At 35.9% G+C, this 20817-nt stretch overlaps 1 protein-coding gene and 1 long non-coding RNA gene across 2 annotated transcripts in view; one reads left to right on the top strand and one right to left on the bottom strand.

The window, feature by feature from the left end:
* Positions 1–20817, bottom strand: part of LOC125963682 (uncharacterized) — a 159294-nt gene that overhangs the window by 46483 nt on the left and 91994 nt on the right. The window lies entirely within an intron of this gene.
* The window catches only part of MDGA2 (MAM domain containing glycosylphosphatidylinositol anchor 2), an 830741-nt gene that overhangs the window by 801935 nt on the left and 7989 nt on the right, over positions 1–20817 (top strand). The window contains exon 15 of the mRNA XM_004270015.4: positions 12955–13085. Coding sequence (XP_004270063.2) covers positions 12955–13085 — 131 coding nt within the window. The remainder of the gene's footprint in view (positions 1–12954; positions 13086–20817) is intronic.

Genomic DNA, 20817 nt, shown 5'->3' with positions numbered 1-20817 from the left:
CACATATTTTTCCCCTTGGCGTTGAATACCGTGTGAGAGTCGATTTGAGCCTGAAAAAAAAAATATTAAGGTGCCATTATTTTAGAGTCTTAATTACATTGACTGTAGAAGAATCTCAGCAAAATAAATATGTAATTTTGAGATACTTACATCTCGATAATTTCTCAGAATTAAGGTCCTTGTAAAAGACAATTCCCTGGTGGCTGAGAGAATAGATAAAGTTATTTAGTATTCTACATTTAAATATTAGAGAATAGCTACCCACAGTGGGCTGTTAGTTAATAATTGATATTAAGCCACTCTTTCTGTTAAGAATTATATAATGCTTTCAGTGAAGTCTTGTTTGTAGTTAATACTGATAATGCCAATGTCATCAGTGTGAAAACAATGCAATAGAAAGAAGACATTCATTCAGTAAACTGCTTTGTTAAATTAAGATGAATTTTTTAAGGGGGTAGTAGATAGACTTTAACCATGATTTATTACCACGTATAATCAAAATATTATTACAGATCCTTGTCACAGACTCTCTAATAAGACCATATGTAATATGTAGTACATTTACCTTTTAAGTCTCTGGTTATGAACCACCAACTGTCCCTAAATTTATTTTCTTCCTATTTAATTATTCATTGGTGATGGTCCTGTTGAGGAAGAAGTTTTCCTCTACTTTTCTGGGTTCTGGCTGGTCTAAGAATTAAATTGACATGAGATAAATTAACAGGAGAAAAATCAAACAAAGTTTAGTAATGTGTATACATGGGAGAGACCCAGAAAAACTGAGTAACTCGTCAAAATGGCCAAAGTTCTCACCTTGACTACCCTCCTCAGCTAAAGATAAAAGAGGATGCTGAGGGTAGGGAGAGTCAGCTATGGGAGGTTACCAGGAAAAGTGCAGTAACTGGGTGATTGTGATGCAGATTTAAGTCATTGCCTTCTCTATTGATAAGAGTTTCTAGAGACCTGGTTGTCCTCATGTATACATGTGTCCAGGTATAAGAGGGAGACACACTTACAAATGGAGATTTCCCTTATAAATGTACATGTTTCTTACAAAGGGGCAACTCCTACTTGGTTTTCAGAGTCTTTCCCACTTCTGCTGTTTCTCAGAAAAATAACAAGCTTAAAACAATTAATATGCCAAAGAGACATATTTTAGGGTGGCAAATTCTGATCCCCTACATTGCCTCAGACAAGGTATAGTGGAAGCTAGGATGTTTAAACAAAATTAATAATGTGACTGAGAAAGTCTTGTGTTTCAAATATACATCTCATTTTCAGTGTAATTAATAAACAGTATTATTTCATCAATCAAATTAATGGTAAGCAAATAAGTTAAATGCTTTTGTTTCTCATCCAGTATACCAACCTTTTTAAACTAACTTCATTGGAAGTGTAGGTTTATTATGATGAGTACTTTTACCCTTAGGTCTTAGATTCACTCATTTCTGTTCAATAGGATGAATTGCACATGCTATGTGCCTAGTGGTGTTTAGGGAACTATAAAGGATAAAAGAGAATTAAGATAAAAGGTCCTTATCCATCAAATAGTTTATAATTTATTTAGGGTAATAAATTACTGAATAAAAGCCAAAAAGTAATATACACCAAAAATGCATGATAGGCCCATGCCATGGGTGAACAAGGAGAGAACACCTAGAACAGCAGAGTTAAAATAAAGTTTCTAAGGAAGAAAAGAAATGTAAACCATCCTCTAAAAGAGCTAAGTGTTGATGAATGCAAGTTAGTGTGTCCTATGCACAGTGAGGCCAAACAAACCCAAGTGTCAGAGTTTGTATCAGGGAAAGGTTTATTGCAAAAGCCAAGCAAGGAGAACACACAGGTCAAGCTACAAAGCCCAAACTCCCTGATGGTTTTTGGGGAAGCGTTTTTATAAGCAAACCTTGGGGTGAGCAATGCAGGGTATGAGACTTTCTTCTGATTGGTTGGTGCTGAGGTAACAGGGCAGTGCTCCAGGAATCTTGTGCTCAGCCATATGTTACCATCCTCCACCTAGGTGGGGGCCTTAGTTCGTGCAGAAGAATTCGAAGATGTTGTTATGTATACTTCTTCAGGAGGAACCAGGACCCTGCCCCATCACTGCACTATTGTTTCTTGACTGTTCCTCCTTTGTTTCTGCATTCCTTCACTTTTCTGGTTAGCAACTGTTTGAATTTGCCCTTTGGTAGTCCTGAAAGGTCTAGGAAACTGAAGCCTTGTTCCTATAAGCAAGAAATGGAGGGCTTGGAAAGGATTTGTACCTGGGAGGGCCCCACAGGGTCCTGCTTGGCTTTAGAAACAAATAATGACAAGATCTATATAAGGTCTCTGCATATATCAGAAAGCCTGATGAAAGCTATGTTTTAGTAAATTTATTGGACACTAATGTAGAGATTCAACTGGATACAAGAAGGCATGGTAATGACTGGAGAAAGTGAACTGACACTTTTTATTTAAGATATCATTGCAATTATATATTTTAAAAAATAATAACAATGAATGCTGCAGCTGTTTCTATTCAAGCAGAAAATAATGATTTTATAATTTCCCATTTTGTCTGTGTGTATAATACAAATGATGTTACCAATTACCTATCAATAGACAGTTCTTCCCTGGAGCTAGGTGATTTTGGCACATCTTGAAACTCAAATTAATGAGCCTGTATTAATGATTAGAATAAAAATGTGACTTATATTCAAGTGATTCCCCAGGCTTTGGAGTAAAGCAAATTACAGATTAATTTATATGAACTTGGTAATTTCAAGTATCTATTAAAAAAAGAAGTATACACATTTTAGGACATATATTTAAATTATTTATCTAAAACATATAAAACACATATTTATAGTAAAATAATTAAAAGTAAGTTTATGCTAAGGACTTAAAGAAAGAAGAGAACTTGGTGACAGTAATTAAAAATAATATTTAAGCAACTTATATTTTATACTGCAATTTATATGAAATAATATTAAAATAAGAAGTGTGTTATTGAATAACACCATGAATAACCCCAAACCTTAGATCACTGCTCATGAGATAATACAACATTTAGTTCATTTAGCCTTTCTGACTGTAATCCCTAAGCATGAGATGAACAAAGTTATCTCTAACTCTGGCACCTAACTCTTAAAGACTGGTGACCAAAAGATAAGAATTAGGAAACCCAGAAGAAAAAGATAGTTAAGTTTTGCTTACCACCTTCAAACTTGTGTCATGGCACTACATAACATTTGAAAATCCTTGGGGATGATTAAATTCATACCTATTGATATCTGGTGCTTACCAAAGCATAAATACACTGCCTCTGAGGATTTAAAGTTACTTTTAAAGGGTATTAACACAATCCATCATATTCACTTTGGAATTTTCTTACTGTAATACTATAATAATGCACTGAGTCAGCTTTGCTGAATCTAACTTCTCTTGAATAGCTTTACTCTGTTTTGCAAGTTCTAATTTTGTTGACCAAGATGACCTGGACATAAGTTTAAGTAAATTTTGGTACTGAATTCTCTTTTATACCTTAAAGGCTGTAAACACGCTTAAAAAAAGTTCCAAAATCATTTGTCTGTTAATAGCATTTTTGTCATCAGCTCTAAAATAGACCAGTGAATCAATAATTTGTATTCATTGATTTGGAAAATGGAATATAATTAATATTATGTACATAAGAATAAGACACTTAAATTATAATATATTTGAAAGAACTTATTTCAGTTATATTTCTAGTGTCTTTTTGTTATAAAAAAAAGTAATACTTGCCTTTTTAAGTAAAATCTAGCTATATAATCTATTCAAAAACCAATTCAAAATCTGGGATAATTTAGACCTGGCCTCTTTAGACCTAAGAAAAATATTTTTCACATAGTACACATTCGATAAATATAAACAGTAATAATTCAACTTTGAAATTATATATGTAAAAAGAAAATGTTATTTAAGAAAAAGTAAACATGATCACAGCAAAGCATATTATCTGAGATAAAATACATTCAATATAGATATAGTAATCTATCATTATTGATATAGTAATGGTAAGTCATATATATTAATATGTTTTATTTCAAAAGTATGCATTTATTACTTTAAGTAAATTCTGAAAGACATATAGTAGACACTGCTTTGTTAGCCTAATTAAAATGAATAAGTCTAAAAAGTGTATAATCATTTTATTAACATTTAAAAGAAATTTCCATGTACTGATTTGATGACAGGATTGATTCCTCTTACTTTAATCAAAATAACAGGCTATGCTACCCAAGAGAAATAAGACTTCCATATAAAATGGTAATTCATTCACTGCCATCTGTTTACATTAGCACCTCACATTTACTTAAGTATCCATTGATAATTTTTTAATGTATGGAACAACTTGAACTGCATTGGTAGCTTAGAGGGAGCAGGCTTCATTTTTTTACATGCAAGCTATTGAAGGACTTCTACTAGGTTAAGAAGCTAAGGGGATACATTTAAGAAATACAAAAAATAAAGTAAAATAAAAATTAAAAGATAACTGTTACTTTCCTTTCTGAAAAAACAATACAGTTTAAATAGAAATCAGTAGAAATTATTACAGCTCAACTCAATCAGTTACCACTGATACAGCTAGAAGCTATAGTAGAGGTAGGCCATGGAATAGGCAAGCAGTCCTTTCCTAGTTAATTCGCACACAGGCTATTTCTTCAAATAATTTCTGAAAGGTATATGCTACATAATGCTTTGTTCATCCAATGACAACAGGTTCAGAAAAGTACTATCACTTTATTTAATGTTTAATGCAATTTAATTATTTAACTATTTATTTATTTATATTTTTTACATCTTTATTGGAGTATAATTGCTTACAATGGTGTGTTAGTTTCTGCTTTATAACAAAGTGAATCAGTTATACATATACATATGTTCCCATATCTCTTCCCTCTTGCGTCTCCCTCCCTCCCACCCTCCCTGTCCCACCCCTCTACGTGGTCACAAAGCACCGAGCTGATCTCCCTGTGCTATGCGGCTGCTTCCCACTAGCTATCTATTTTACGTTTGGTAGTGTATATATGTCCATGCCACTCTCTCACTTTATCACTTACCCTTCCCCCTCCCCATATCCTCAAGTCCATTCTCTAGTAGATCTCTGTCTTTATTCCTGTCTTACCCCTAGGTTCATGACTTTTTTTTTTTCTTAGATTCCATATATATGTGTTAGCATATGATATTTGTCTTTCTCTTTCTGACTTACTTCACTCTGTATGACAGACTCTAGGTCCATCCACCTCGCTACAAATAACTCAATTTCGTTTCTTTTTATGGTTGAGTAATACTCCATTGTATATATGTGCCACATCTTCTTTATCCATTCATCCGATGATGGACACTTAGGTTGCTTCCATCTCCGGCTATTGTAAATAGAGCTCCAATGAATATTTTGGTACATCACTCTTTGTGAATTATGGTTTGCTCAGGGTATATGCCCAGTAGTGGGATTGCTGGGTCATATGGTAGTTCTATTTTTAGTTTTTTAAGGAACCTCCATACTGTTCTCCATAATGGCTATACCAATTCACATTCCCACCAGCAGTGCAAAAGTGTTCCCTTTTCTCCATACCCTCTCCAGCATTTATTGTTTCTAGATTTTTTGATGATGGCCATTCTGACTGGTGTGAGATGATATCTCATTGTAGTTTTGATTTGCATTTCTCTAATGATTAATGATGTTGAGCATTCTTTCATGTGTTTGTTGGCAGTCTGTATATCTTATTTGGAAAAATGTCTATTTAGGTCTTCTGTCCAGTTTTGGATTGGGTTGTTTGTTTTTTTGTTATTGAGCTGCATGAGCTGCTTATAAATTTTGGAGATTAATCCTTTGTCAGTTGCTTCTTTAGAAAATATTTTCTCCCATTCAGAGGGTTGTCTTTTAGTCTTGTTTATGGTTTCCTTTGCTGTGCAAAAGCTTTGAAGTTTCATTAGGTCCCATTTGTTTAGTTTTGTTTTTATTTCCATTTCTCTAGGAGGTGGGTCAAAAAGGATCTTGCTGTGATTTATGTCATAGAGTGCTCTGCCTATGTTTTCCTCTAAGAGTTTGATACTTTCTGGCCTTACATTTAGGTCTTTAATCCATTTTGAGCTTTTTTTTGTGTATGGTGTTAGGGAGTGATCTAATCTCATACTTTTACATGTACCTGTCCAGTTTTCCCAGCACCACTTATTGAAGAGGCTGTCCTTTCTCTACTGTACATTCCTGCCTCCTTTATCAAAGATAAAGTGACCATATGTGCATGGGTTTACCTCTGGGCTGTCTATCCTGTTCTATTGATCTATCTTTCTGTTTTTGTGCCAGTACCATACTATCTTGATTATTATAGCTTTATAGTATAGTCTGAAGTCAGGGAGCCTGATCCTACAGCTCCATTTTTCTCAAGATTTCATTGGCTATTTGGGGTCTTTTGTGTTTCCATACAAATTGTGAAATATTTTGTTCTAGTTCTGTGAAAAATGCCAGTGGTAGTTTGATAGGGATTGCATTGAATCTGTAGATTGCATTGAATCTGTAGATTGCTTTTCCTTCTCTTGTGTTTCTTGCCTAGAGAAGTTCCTTTAGCATTTGTTGTAAAGCTTATTTGGTGGTGCTGAACTCCCTCAGCTTTTGCATGTCTGTAAAGGTTTTAATTTCTTCATCAAATCTTAATGAGATCCTCACTGGGTAGACTAATCTTGGTTGTAGGTTTTTCTCCTTCATCACTTTAAATATGTGCTGCCACTCCCTTCTGGCTTGCAGAGTTTCTGCTGAAAGATCAGCTGTTAACCTTATGGGGATTCCCTTGTGTGTTATTTGTTGTTTTCCCCTTGCTGCTTTTAATATGTTTTCTTTGTATTTAATTTTTGATAGTTTGATTAATATGTGTCTTGGCATGTTTCTCCTTGGATTTATCCTGTATGGGACTCTCTGTGCTTCCTGGACTTGATTAAGTGTTTCCTTTCCCATATTAGGGAAATTTTCAACTATAATCTCTTCAAGTATTTTCTCAGTGCCTTTCTGTTTCTCTTCTTCTTCTGGGACCCCTATAATTCAAATGTTGGTATGTTTAATGTTGTCCCAGAGGTCTCTGAGACTGTCCTCAGTTCTTTTCATTCTTTTTTCTTTATTCTGCTCTGCAGTAGTTATTTCCACTATTTTATCTTCCAGGTCACTTATCTGTTCTTCTGCCTCAGTTATTCTGCTATTGATCCCTTCTAGAATATTTTTAAGTTCATTTATTGTGTTGTTCATCATTGCTTGTTTCCTCTTTAGTTCTTCTAGGTCCTTGTTAAATGTTTCTTGCATTTTCTCTATTCTATTTCTACGATTTTGGATCATTTTTACTATCATTTTCTGAATTCTTTTTCAGGTAGACTGCCTATTTCCTCTTCATTTGTTAGGTCTGGTGGGTTTTTATTCTGCTCCTTCATCTGCTGTGTGTTTTTCTGTCTTCTCATTTTGCTTATCTTACTGTGTTTGGGGTCTCCTTTTTGCAGGCTGCAGGTTCATAGTTCCCGTTGTTTTTGGTGTCTGTTCCCAGTGGCTAAAGTTGGTTCAGCGGCTTGTGTAGGCTTCCTGGTGGAGGGGACTAATGCCTGTGTTCTGGTGGATGAGGTTGGATCTTGTCTTTCTGGTGGGCAGGTCAACGTCTGGTGATGTGTTTTGGGGTGTCTGTGGCCTTATAATGATTTTAGGCAGCCTCTCTGCTAATGGGTGTGGTTTTGTTCCTGTCTTGCTAGTTGTTTGCCATAGGGTGTCCAGCACTGTAGCTTGCAGGTCGTTGAGTGAAGCTGGGTGTTGGTGTTCAGATGGAGATCTCTAGGAGATTTTCGCCATTTGTTATTATGTGGAGCTGGGAGGTCTCTTGTGGACCAGTGTCCTGAAGTTGGCTCTCCCACGTCAGAGGCACAGCACTGACTCCTGGCTGCAGCACCAAGAGCCTTTCATACACAGGGCTCAGAATAAAAGGAAAAAAAAAAAGAGGAAGGAAGGAAGGAAGGGAGGAAGGAAGGAAGAAGATAAAATAAAATAAAGTAAGATAAAATAAAATAAAGTTATTAAAATAAAAAGTAATTATCAAGAAAAAAAAATGGACAGACGGAACCTGAGGACAAATGGTGAAAGCAAAGCTATACAGAGAAATTCTTACACAGAAGCATACACATACACACTTACAAAAAGAGGAAAAGGGGAAAAAATAATATATCTTGCTCTCAAAGTCCACCTCCTCAATTTGGGATGATTCGTTGTCTATTCAGGTATTCCACCTATGCAGGGTACATCAAGTTGATTGTGGAGATTTAATCCGCTCATCCTGAGGCTGCTGGGAGAGATTTCCCTTTCTCTTCTTTGTTCGCACAGCTCCTGGGGTTCAGCTTTGGATTTGGCCCCGCCTCTGCGTGTAGGTGGCCGGAGGGCGTCTGTTCTTCGCTTAGACAGGACGGGGTTAAAGGAGCAGCTGCTTCAGGGACTCTGGCTCACTCAGGCCGGGGGGAGGGAGGGGCATGGAGTGCGGGGCGAGCCTGCGGCGGCAGAAGCCAGCAGGGCGTTGCACCAGCCTGAAGCGCGCCTTGCATTCTCCCTGGGAAGTTGTCCCTGTATCCCGGGACCCTGGCAGTGGCGGGCTGCACGGGCTCCCGGGAGCGGCAATGTGGATAGTGACCTGTGCTCGCACACAGGATTCTTGGTGGCGGCAGCAGCAGCCTTAGCGTCTCATGCCCTGCTCTGGGGTCTGCGCTTTTAGCAGCACCTCGCGCCCGTCTCTGGAGCTCCTTTAAGCAGCGCTCTTAATCCCCTCTCCTCGCACACCAGGAAACAAAGAGGGAAGAAAAAGTCTCTTGCCTCTTCGGCAGGTCCAGACCTTGTCCTGGACTCCCTCCCGGCTAGCCGTGGTGTACTAACCCCCTGCAGGCTGTGTTCACGCTGCCAGTCCTCTCCCTGCGATCCGACAGAAGCCTGAGCCTCAGCTCCCAGCACCCCCTTACCCCAGCGGGTGAGCAGACAAGCCTCTCGGGCTGGTGAGTGCTGGTCGGCACCGATCCTCTGTACAGGAATCTCTCCGCTTTGCCCTCTGCACCCCTGTTGCTGTGCTCTCCTCCGCAGCTCCGAAGCTTCCCCCTCCGCCACCCGCACTCTCTGCCCGTGAAGGGGCTTCTAGTGTGTGGAAACCTTTCCTCCTTCACAGCTCTCTCCCACTGGTGCAGGTCCCATCCCTATTCTTTTGTGTCTGTGTTTTCTTTTTTCTTTTGCCCTACCCAGGTACTTGGGGAGTTTCTTGCCTTTTGGGAGGTCTGAGGTCTTCTGCCAGCGTTCAGTGGGTGTTCTATAGGAGTTGTTCCTCGTGTAGATGTATTTCTGATGTATCTGTGGGGAGGAAGGTGATCTGCGCATCTTACTCTTCCGCCATCTTCCCCCCTGCCTTCACAATTTATTTTTATTTGAGCTTGATTTCCTTGGGACCCCTCCCTATTGTGGATTAATGTTTTAAAATATAATGTAATGACATCACACAGAAATATGTGCTGTGATGACTTTTCCTTCTGGCACAAAATTGCCTTTCTGAAGTACAAGAGACCAACACCAGCAAGCAAGAAAAACTGAGCCCCTCTGAGTGTCCAAAATAGAAAATAGAAAGATGGATTCAGAAAGCTACTCCCTGCCACAATGGCTCACTGAGCACAGAGGCAAAACCCCAGAAAGTTCAACTCTTAAAAGGCTCAAGGTACAAATACTTTTCCACTATTCTCAGATTGTTAAATCTTTATCTAGTAGTGAAACCTCACATTCACCTGGCCTCCAGATTTAGATCTTAGAGGAGGAGCTAACAAAATCCACACCCATCCTGTGAATATAAAAGAAGCCCCATTAGTAGTTTTGGGAAAAATGCCACAAGATTACTAAGTACTATTTAAGATGAATAAAGAGAAAGAAAATAAAAGAGAGAGAGAGAGAGAAAATCAGGCTCAATTAAAGATTCCACAGTATAAAAAGAGGCTAACATGCACACAGTAAAAAAGCACATATTGTTGAAGAAGAATTACTGACAGTTCAGAGGAAGGCAAATTTATACAGTATATGCTTTAGATTTTCAATAAAATTGGAATATGAACTTTATGAGACAAAAAAAGATAAGAATGTTAAAACAGTGGGCCAAGAAAAGAAGGAACTGGATAAAAGACTAAAATAAAGGGGAGCTTGATGAGATCAGAGAAGAATGTAACATCATAAACAATACAGCTGGATAAAGATGACATTAGAAACAGAACAGAATCTACACTATGGAAAATAAATCAGTACCAAGGAGGTACTGATTTTATGTCTTACACTGAAGGGGAAAGAGATAGATGATAATAGATTCTGAAGCAAAAAGTGATCTTGCAAAGTGGAAAGATAAGAAAACAAAGCTGGATAAAGTTATATATACATGCATTATTTCTAAATACAATATATATGCATTATTTCTAAATATAATACTAGCAAATTAAATCAACCATAATAAGAAAATAGTAGTCCTATACCAAGTAAAATTATTCCTGTAATATAGTCGTAGTTCAACATCATGAAATGTACTAATGTAATCTATTGCACTGAGAGAGAAATAGAGAAATATTATTTGAATCTTGATAGATAATAAAATATAGTGAAGATAATGTTTGAGACATAATTTATGGTTTACATACTTTAACTCATTTTAATTTTCCCCAAAAAACTTATGCTAGTTACTATTATCATCATCACTTACCTGATGAGGAAATTGAGGCAGAGAGATTAAGAGATCAAGACAAGGTCATCCAGCTAGAAAGTGACAGCTATTATGTGAAGAATGCAGATTTTTTTGTTGTTTAAAAATTGGATATTCATATTTATACATTTGTGTATAATATGAATACACATGGTCTTATGTATAAAGAATTAGACAAAATTGCTCTAAAAATCTGAAGAATAAACTACTTTACACCATACAATATTACATATGTAGATATACATTTAAAAAAAAACTGAAGCAACATACAGCAAAATACTAAGGAGGCTACCTCTGATCAATTTAATGATGATTTTGATATTGTCTTTTCTGCTTTTCAGTATTTATATGCAATATTCGCATAAACAAAAACATAAATGACAAATGCACAGCAAACATTCTCAATGGTGAAAAATGGAAAGCATTTCCTCTAAGATCAGGAAGAAGACGAGGGTGTCACCTCTCGCCACTATTATTCAGTATAGTTTTGGAAGTTTTAGGCATGGCAATTAGAGAAGAAAAAGAAATAAAAGGAATCCAAATATGGAAAAGAAGAAGTAAAACTGTCACTGTTTGCAGATGACATGATACTATACATAGAGAATCCCAAAGATGCTACCAGAAAACTACTAAAACTAATCAGTGAATTTGGTAAGGTTGCAGGATATGAAATTAATGCACAAAAATCTCTTTCATTCCTATACTAACAATGAAAGATCAGAAAGAGAAATTAAGGAAACAGTCCCATTTACCATTGCAACAAAACGAATAAAATATCTAGGAATAAACCTACCTAGAGGAGGTAAAAGACCTGTACACAGAAAACTATAAGATACTGATGAAAGAAATCAAAGACGACACAAACAAATGGAGAAATATACCATGTTCTTGGATTGGAAGAATCAATATTGTGAAAATGACTCTACTACCCAAAGCAATCTATAGATTCAATGCAATCCCTATCAAACTACCACTGGCATTTTTCACAGAACTAGAACAAAAAATTTTACAATTTGTATGGAAACACAAAAGACCCCAAATAGCCAAAGCAGTCTTGAGAAAGAAAAATAAAGCTTGAGGAATCAGGCTCCCTGACTTTATACTATACTACAAAGCTACAGTAATCAAGATAGTATGACATTGGCACAAAAACAGAAATATAGATCAATGGTACAGGATAGAAAGCCCAGAGATAAACCCACACACATATGGTCACCTTATTTTTAATAAAGGAGGCAAGAATATACAAAAAGACAGCCTCTTCAATAAGTGGTGCTGGGAAAACTGGACAGCTACATGTAAAAGAATGAAATTAGAACAGTCCCTAATACCATACACAAAAATAAACTCAAAATGGATTAAAGACCTAAATGTAAGGCCAAACACTATAAAACTCTTAGAGGAAAACATAGGCAGAATGCTCTATGACATAAATCACAGCAAGATCCTTTTTGACTCACCTCCTGGAGAAATGGAAATAAAAACAAAAATAAACAAATGGGACCTAATGAAACTTAAAAGCTTTTGCACAGCAAAGGAAACCATAAATGAGATGAAAAGACAACCCTCAGAATGGGAGATCTTCTGCCCATTTTTGGATTGGGCTGTTTGTTTTTTTGATATTGAGCTGCATGAGCTGCTTGTAAATTTTGGAGATTAATCCTTTGTCAGTTGCTTCGTTTGCAAATACTTTCTCCCATTCTGAGGGTTGAGTACTCAGAAGACTTTTGCCTCAGTCTTCCGAGGGAACCCTCATGCACTGTTGGTGGGAATGTAACTTGATATAGCCACTATGGAAATCAGTATGGAGGTTCCTTAAGAATCTAAAAATAGAACTACCATATGACCCAGCAATCCCACTCCTTGGAATATACCAGAGATAACCATAATATTTAGGACCCACTCAGGTTATTTCGAATAATCTTCCCATCTCAAAATTCTTAATTTAATCACATCTGTTAAGTCTCTTTTGCCATATAAGATAACATTCACAAGTTCTAGGGATTAAGATGTGATCATTTCTGGAGACCTGCCACATATGCCAAGCATCCTAAGAACAAGGTTGGAAATGAGAGGGGAAGAGAAGAGGAGACACTGGAGTGTTCTGTGAAATTTCATTTTTAATAATTTACAAGTGTTCAGTCAAGAAGAAACAAACATGAAGCCAAAGCAAATATACAAAATAAAATTTCATTGTTATTTTTAGGTGTTTTAAATGTTTATCTACGTTTGAAAGGGCAGACAACGATAGAGAATCCACTGTGGTCTTCAAGTGGGAACAAAGGACAACGGTGGAATGAGGCACATGTTAATATATATCCAATTACTTCATTTCAGGTAAGAAAAGAACAATCATGTCTGCGGATATATTTTTGCACTTGAGCATAATGTTAAAGGCAGATCTTGAGCAAAATTAGAATGAGTATGCAAAAATTCTGACATGAGCATCACAAAAATAACATGATTAAGTTTCCCTTTAGTTCTAAAAGTTGTTTTATAAAGAGAAAATGTCCTTTTATTAATTAACATCTATCAAGTAATATGTTTGAATAATTGTCTATCCGAATTCAAGTGATTTGCCTGGAGAAAACGTAATTTGTTTCTATAAAATCACATGTGTGTATTTTTTTCCTTGAAGACAAACAACATACATTCTTATAATAAAGGAAGCTGGATGATCAATTCTCAAATAATCTGTTTGAATTTTACTTGATGGAATTTTGTATACGTTAGCAAAATCTCTTTGAGGTAATGCCATTTTAGTAATTTATTACTTTGATTATCAAAGTTAGAGAACTTTAAACAAGTTACTCTTATTTGTTTTTATATAGAAAAGAAGACAGGCTTAGATAGGGTTAAGAGAATTAGCTGCAAATATATAATAAAAATTTTAATGATTATAGCAATGGTCATCATGGCTAGAAAAAATTTTTCATAAACTATTTCAGTGGAGAAAATAATGTAGTTTTAGTGATTTTAGTAACTTCATATATGTATTTTATATACTCAGGCTGAGTATGTTTTTCTACTGGGGATTTCTTAATTGCATTTCATGGCATTTAGTAAGGGTATAGAAATTCAGAGACCTTCAATTATGCCAATTTTCAATTGGTGGAATGCTGTCTTCTTGTAACTTAATCTATAAAATTCTAATGACTGATTTAGAAATTACACTTCTAAAACTAACCAGGATGATAAAAATGCACTCAGTTTTTCACTCTGGTAAAGAATAATGGAGTAAATCCTAGCTGATTATCTACAAACACATAAAAGCAACTCAATTCATAGATCCTAGTAATTATTTTGTTTCTATGAAGAATAAAATAGTTGAGTAAAAAATGAATAAAATAAGTTGAATAGAGAATAAAAAAGAATAAGAAGAGAGAATTAAAAAGTTGAATGTAAAGCAACATATCATTAAACCAAATTAAACTGGGACGACAGAACTCCAAAGCATTACTGATAAAAGTAACCTTAATATTAAAATGTACATACCTCTATAGGCATCAAAGAACCTTTCTTTCTAAAAAAATGTTCTTCTAGACGTTTTTGCTTCCTATGTCACTGCCTTACCAACACAAAACTATTAAATCAAATACATATAAAGTAAGTATTTAAGGGACTAGTTATATTAATGTTTCCTTCAGGATAATCCTTTATTACCATAGACATCAATTTAGTAAATATTTATTGAGTACCTTCAAGACAATCATTTATTGTCACAGACTTATTGAGCTACTACTGTGTGCCAGGCACATTGCTAGCCATGAAGATTTCATAGTGATTGTTTACCTCAGATTGGTGGAAATACACATCTAAACACATACATCACATACTGTAATAATTGCAGTAATAGAAATATGCACAAGTTTCTATGAGCACACCTAATCAACGAGAAGAGTATGGAGGAGAGTCAAGAGAAGCCTGTTACATGGGGTGAAACCTGAAGAGAGGGATTGCAAAGTAGAAAAAGGTCTAATATTAATATTGCAGCAGAGTTCAGAGTAAACCAAGACATGGAAGTCATACATCACAGGATTTGTCAGAGAAACAGACATTTATCTGGAATTTGGTACACAAAAATAAATCAAAGACTGATGTGAGATGAGGTTAAGGAACCTCAAGAGCATAGACACTGGGGAGTTATGGAAAGATTTTACTCAGGGGATGACATGGTGCATCACTTAGGTTGTTGTATGGAAGATGATTCAAGGAGATAAAGTCAGGCCAGCAAACCAGTTAGAACACTGTCGTAAAATCCACATAAAGGATATTGAAAGGACAAACTAGGGAAGTGGTATGAAGAAAAGAGGATGGTTTCAAGATATACTTAGGTATAAAAACTAGCAGAACATTTTTATGTTGGGAATTTGGGAAGTAGCCATGAATGACCAAGAAGCTTCTAACTGGGGTGTCTTGAGTAATGTCTGTTACTTTATCCATTACCTTAAATAACAAAACGAGGAAAAGAGACAAGCTTCAGGGATGATTATGGTTACTTCTGTTTTGGACACGTTAATATAAAATGCCTGTGGAATATCCTCTTAAAGATGTGCAGAAGGTAGGGCTTCCCTGGTGGCACAGTGGTTGGGGGTCCGCCTGCCGGTGCAGGGGACGCAGGTTTGTGCCCGGTCTGGGAGGATCCCGCGTGCAAGCCATGGCCGCTGGGCCTGCGCGTCCGGGACCTGTGCTCCACAGCGGGAGAGGCCACAGTGGTGAGAGGCCCGCGTACCGAAAAAAAAAAAAAAAAAAAAGTGTGCAGAAGGTTATTGCATATGTTTTTCTGAAGCTTTGGGGACAACATTTTTGTAGGTCATTAGGCTGTATGTGCTGCCTAAAACTCTGGGAGTGGTTGATATTTCCAAGGAAAAGTGTACATATGTGAACAGTGATTAAAGACAGTGGAACCACACAGAACACTAACCAATCATTAACATGAACTGTGGAAGAGGAGCTTGATCCTAAGTAGTGTTTTTTAGAGTTATAAGGAAGGAGATCCAGGAAAGTTTGGTGCTCGCAGAATTTAAAGACTGTGATTCTCAAATTGGAAAGGAGGTCAAGTCCAGTAGACTGGTCATTACAGAGAGTGCCCACTCTTAAGAAATTTGCATAAGGTAGTAAGGAAATTGGGAAAACCACCATCTTATCTAAAATTATTTCACTATTCACAATTTATAGAATAACCTACTGTCTTCACATTCACTAATCATTTCCTTTGCAATGTCTAATGTGCTTTCAGTCCTACTCAGTGTATTTTTCATCTCAGCCATTATACTTTCCATCTCTGTAAGTTCAATTTGAGTCTTTTTGAAAAATACATTTCATGTCTTAAGTTAATGTTTTGAACCTATTAAATCCAATTATAATAACTGTCTAATGTCATTGTCTGCTAACAATATCATCTGTGCCAGTTCTTGGTTGGTTTTGATTAACGGATGTTTTCTCATCTTTACAAGTCATTATTTTCCTGCTCCTTTACATGTCTGGTAGTCTGACTGGGTGTCAGACATTGTAAATTTTACCTTCATAGTTGCTGGGTATTTTTATGATTCTTTATTCTTGAGCTTATTTGTGGTGTAGTTTAGTTACTTGGAAACAGCTTGATAATTTTTGTTCCTGCTTTTAAGATTTGTTACATGAGACTAGAACAGTGTTTGATATCAGGCTGATTATTTCTCAATACTGAGGCAAAAGTCTTCTGAGTACTCTACCCAATGCCTCATGAATTAGGAGGTTTCCCAAGTTCTGTGTTAGCTGGGCACTGTTACATTAAATGCATCCCCGTGGGTCTTTCCCAGGTCTTAGGCAGTTTCCTCACATTCAAGGCCTGATCAGGACTTTGCTGAATACTTGAGGGGTACCCTCTGCAGATGTCTCTTTCTCTGAAATTCTTTCTTGGCCTGTATTCTACCCTGCATACTCTAGCTGCCTTGGATTCCTTGGACTCTCAGCTCTATCTCCTCAACCCAGATTTTCTACCAGGCTCTACCTTTGTTCTGCTTTCACCATAGTCTATAAATTCTGTATAGGGCAGTCATAAGGTAAACCTTGTTTGATTTCTATCACTCAGGGGTTCACTGTTCTTCATTACCTGATGGCTAGTGTCCTGAATACCATTCTTTCATATACTTTGTCCGGTTATTTGGTTGTTTCAGTTGGGAAGATAAATCTGGTTTCTGTTACTCTATCCTGGCTGGAAGCCAATCCAAAAATGAAGATTTTGAATCAATAAATTTCTAAACTATTTAAATTACCAATGGGAAATGAAGATAAATAAAACCATATTTTTATATTGGATCTCTAGGTCCTTATTTCTCTGAGATATTTCTAGGTCCATTGACTAAGGACTTTCATTTCATAAATCTTGATTGTTCAAGGAAATGCAACTGTACCATCCTACTCCATTTTTTAAATTTACTTTGTTTTCAAGTTTCTTGTTGTTTTCAACTTTTTTTAGACAAAGTATATTTTTCTTCAAAAGTCATTTATAGGGCTTCCCTGGTGGCGCAGTGGTTGAGAGTCCGCCTGCCGATGCAGGGGACACGGGTTCGTGCCCCGGTCCGGGAGGATCCCACATGCCGCGGAGCGGGTGGGCCCGTGAGCCATGGCCGCTGAGCCTGCGCGTCCGGAGCCTGTGCTCCGCAACGGGAGAGGCCACAACAGTGAGAGGCCCGCGTACCGCAAAACAAACAAACAAACAAACAAAAAAGTCATTTATAAACTATCAAGCTTTTCAAAAATCTTGCTTTGGTATATGATGCCTACCAGAAAAGCATGGCAAAGAAAAGTATGGAATATATTACTGTACAGATTAAGTTGTGAGAAGTTTTAAGGTTATTCAAATGTAGATTTGTGGCATTCTAGGATGTCTTTAATTCAAGTGGAAAGGTTATCTCTTACCTCTCAGAATTTTAAATGAAATATAAGTGATTTTGAGACTCTGTTACATTGACACATTTTATGTTTTGTTTGTGGAGTTGTATGCCTTCAAATTAGTTTGATCCATAAACCCTTTAAAAAAACAACCACTTGCAAAGTTCTTTGTCTCAGTGCGTCCAATTAGTTTGCTTAGCTGAAAATCAAATTATTGTGTAGTATTTTTCAGGCTAATAGAAGTTTTCTCCTACTGAAATTTCTTTTGGGGCTCTTTTTCTAGAATTAATTTAGCATGATCGGTACTTGTGAGGAAAATATATTTAGCTGGATTCAGAAGGATTAGGGAAAAAATTTCCAAAAAAGTAAAATTAATATGGTGTTAGTCTTAGAATGTCACTTGTATTTTATATCCTACACCAAGGAAAATATTTAACTATCCTTTTAAATGCTTTACTTCTTTCACAGTACATTCCACATGTTTTGTGACGGAAAAGTATAGAGACATTATAATACTGTCTTTATATTTTCTTAGGTATAGGCGAAAAGAATTCTGGAGATCTTCTTATATCCTCATTTAAAGATTTGAAAGTATGTTTTGAGACAATTTATCTTAAATCACACAAATCCTTAACATTAAATATGGATTGGAAAAGAGATTATAATGCTCTCATTACATCATGCTGCCTTTATATATTTCTATGAATAATAATAATCCAGAAAATATCATCCTCCTTAGTAGACATTACATGCTCACATAGATACATATCTGACATTCTAAGCCAAATTCCGGAGCAATTATAGACATGATGATGGCTCCTGAAGTAACTATTGAAAACATTTTCTAATTGCAATTCACAATGAGATCTAGTTCTTTTTGTTTTTGCCAACAGTCAAAATCTCATGTTATTATTTCAGATTAGAAGCTTTAACAACCAACTGACATTTATCCAGCAAGTTGGACTGGCAGAGTCTTGTGAAGTTAAACTCAGTGTTAATATTTATATAGTTTCTCCAGAGAAAAAGCTTAGGCTACTCACCTGGTTTATTATGTTACCTCTCTTCAAATCTCTTCTGTACTGGTTAAGGATAGTTCTGCTCTTTGCAGGTAAGAGGGAAAAAATAAAAATAAAGGATAGTTTAATTATTTGCTGAACCAGTAATAAAATAAAGGTAAAATTATTAATGTTAATAGCTATTTTCAAATTTATTCACATCCTAAAGTTTTTCCAAGTGATGTACACTGTCAGTTTTCAAACTGCATTCCAAGACTTTGGCTTTGCCTTAGCAGTAATGATCAGAAGCGATGTCTCTTGTCAGAAAGAAAACATTTGCAGAGGCACTATTAATGTTGAGTCATCATCAGAAGGGCATTGTAGTCTTTCCCCAATTACCTTTACTCATTAGTGCTACATGTAGCTCTTCCTCCCTTTCTGAGAAATTATATTTGAACATAAACTTTTACAGCATCATCTGTATCTCCCTATATATTGACGTCTATATCTACATGCTTTAAAGCATTATAAATAAATGTAAGAAACTGTCAATTGATGAATTGAAATAATTTTGTGTAGTGTAATTCTAATACAGAAATTCACATACATTTTTTAAACTCCCACTTGCCTTTACTCACCAGGAATTAATTTTCTGATCATGCAGTATTTCTTGCATATTAAATTTGCTGAATTGCAGGCACACACTGTGAAAACGTTACAATTTTAAACTTGTTTTAGTTAAGGGAAACCATTTTAAATAAGATCAGTGTGATTATGTGTGAAGAACAGGTTTTGCACAATTTGAACACTCTTTAGAAGACCTAAACGTCAACATTTTCTCCCTGAGAATCTAGATGACATTAATTCGGTCTTCAAGGCAATTAAGCCAAATGCATTTCAGAAGTATTGAAGAGGAAAAGAACATAGTCTTATCCTTGTAATGTAATAGTAGTCAGAATCATGATGGTACTTCATTAAAATATGACATATTTAATCTATTAAACTAGAAAGCATTTCTTCTCTGAGTGAATGTAATTCAGACTTTTTTCATTGCATACAGATCACATCTTCCAAGTTGAGATACATCATATTATAATGGACTGTTATAGTTTCTCATCTTTGTATTTGAGAAAAAAGATGTTTGTCACCAAGGATTTATTTTTAAAAGCACTTGAAAGTTTGGCCAAGGTACATTATTTAAATTTAATACCTATGCATTTTATTTCTGTTATCTATCTCATAGTCAAAAACAATATAAGGAGAAAATATCCCTCTAGGTTTTCATCTCAAAGCCGTTTATAAGTCTATTAGAATCTATAAAATCGTGTTATAATAATTCTAGTTGGAGTTCAGAGCATAAACAGAACAATGCAATAAATATTTCTTTGTAAGAGTCAAATGAGTTAAAAAACAATCTATATCTTCCCAATAACAAAGCTTCTGTGGAAATTAAAAGGAAACAAGCCAACAACTACGCAGTACCTTTTTCTTTCTTCATGTTCAAATAGGACCCTGAGGAAGACTATGGTATTTCTCTAGCCTATTGGATTGGATTCCCTATCATCACAAGATTTCAAATATATATTAAAAGTACCAATTATATAACCGTGCCAAGAATTTGATTGTCAAAAGTTATTTTTATCATCCCAGTAATAACTACTACTAATTCTCTGATTTATTTCCACACAATAACTAAAACACTGCTATGCTTGGAAAGTAATCAAATTGCTTTATTCAGAGACAAACTGTATTATCTATAGTTGTGCAGATAAGTGTAAATAATAAATTTACAAATCAGTCAGCTTTTATTACTGTAACACTTCATCAGGATCACTGAGGGATGAAGTATTCATATAAAAGAATGTTCTAGATAGAGGCAGCCCTCTGTACATAAGACAATTCAACTTTTGTTGATTTGTATTTCTGCTGTTCAGCCAACTACACATTTGCGGTCAACATATTGCCAGTAGGCAGGCAGCACACATATTAAATTCCATCAGTCAATCTACTCTCTGATGTTTACCACCAAAGTCTCCCCAACACTCCCTCTCAATCTGACCACAAAAGAAGGGTGGCAGCATCCTTCACAACCTCGCTGCTTCAAGACTTTTGTTTTTAGCACAAGCCTAGGTTCAACCTTGGGTTTTTGATCAAGCTGCACAGCGAGGCAGAAAGAAGGAAAGAAAAAGAAAATTAATAGG

Source organism: Orcinus orca, chromosome 2, assembly GCF_937001465.1.
Source record: "Orcinus orca chromosome 2, mOrcOrc1.1, whole genome shotgun sequence".
NCBI classification, from domain to species: domain Eukaryota; kingdom Metazoa; phylum Chordata; class Mammalia; order Artiodactyla; family Delphinidae; genus Orcinus; species Orcinus orca.
Note: the sequence above shows the minus strand (reverse complement) of the source record. Positions and strands in the feature narration are given on the sequence as shown.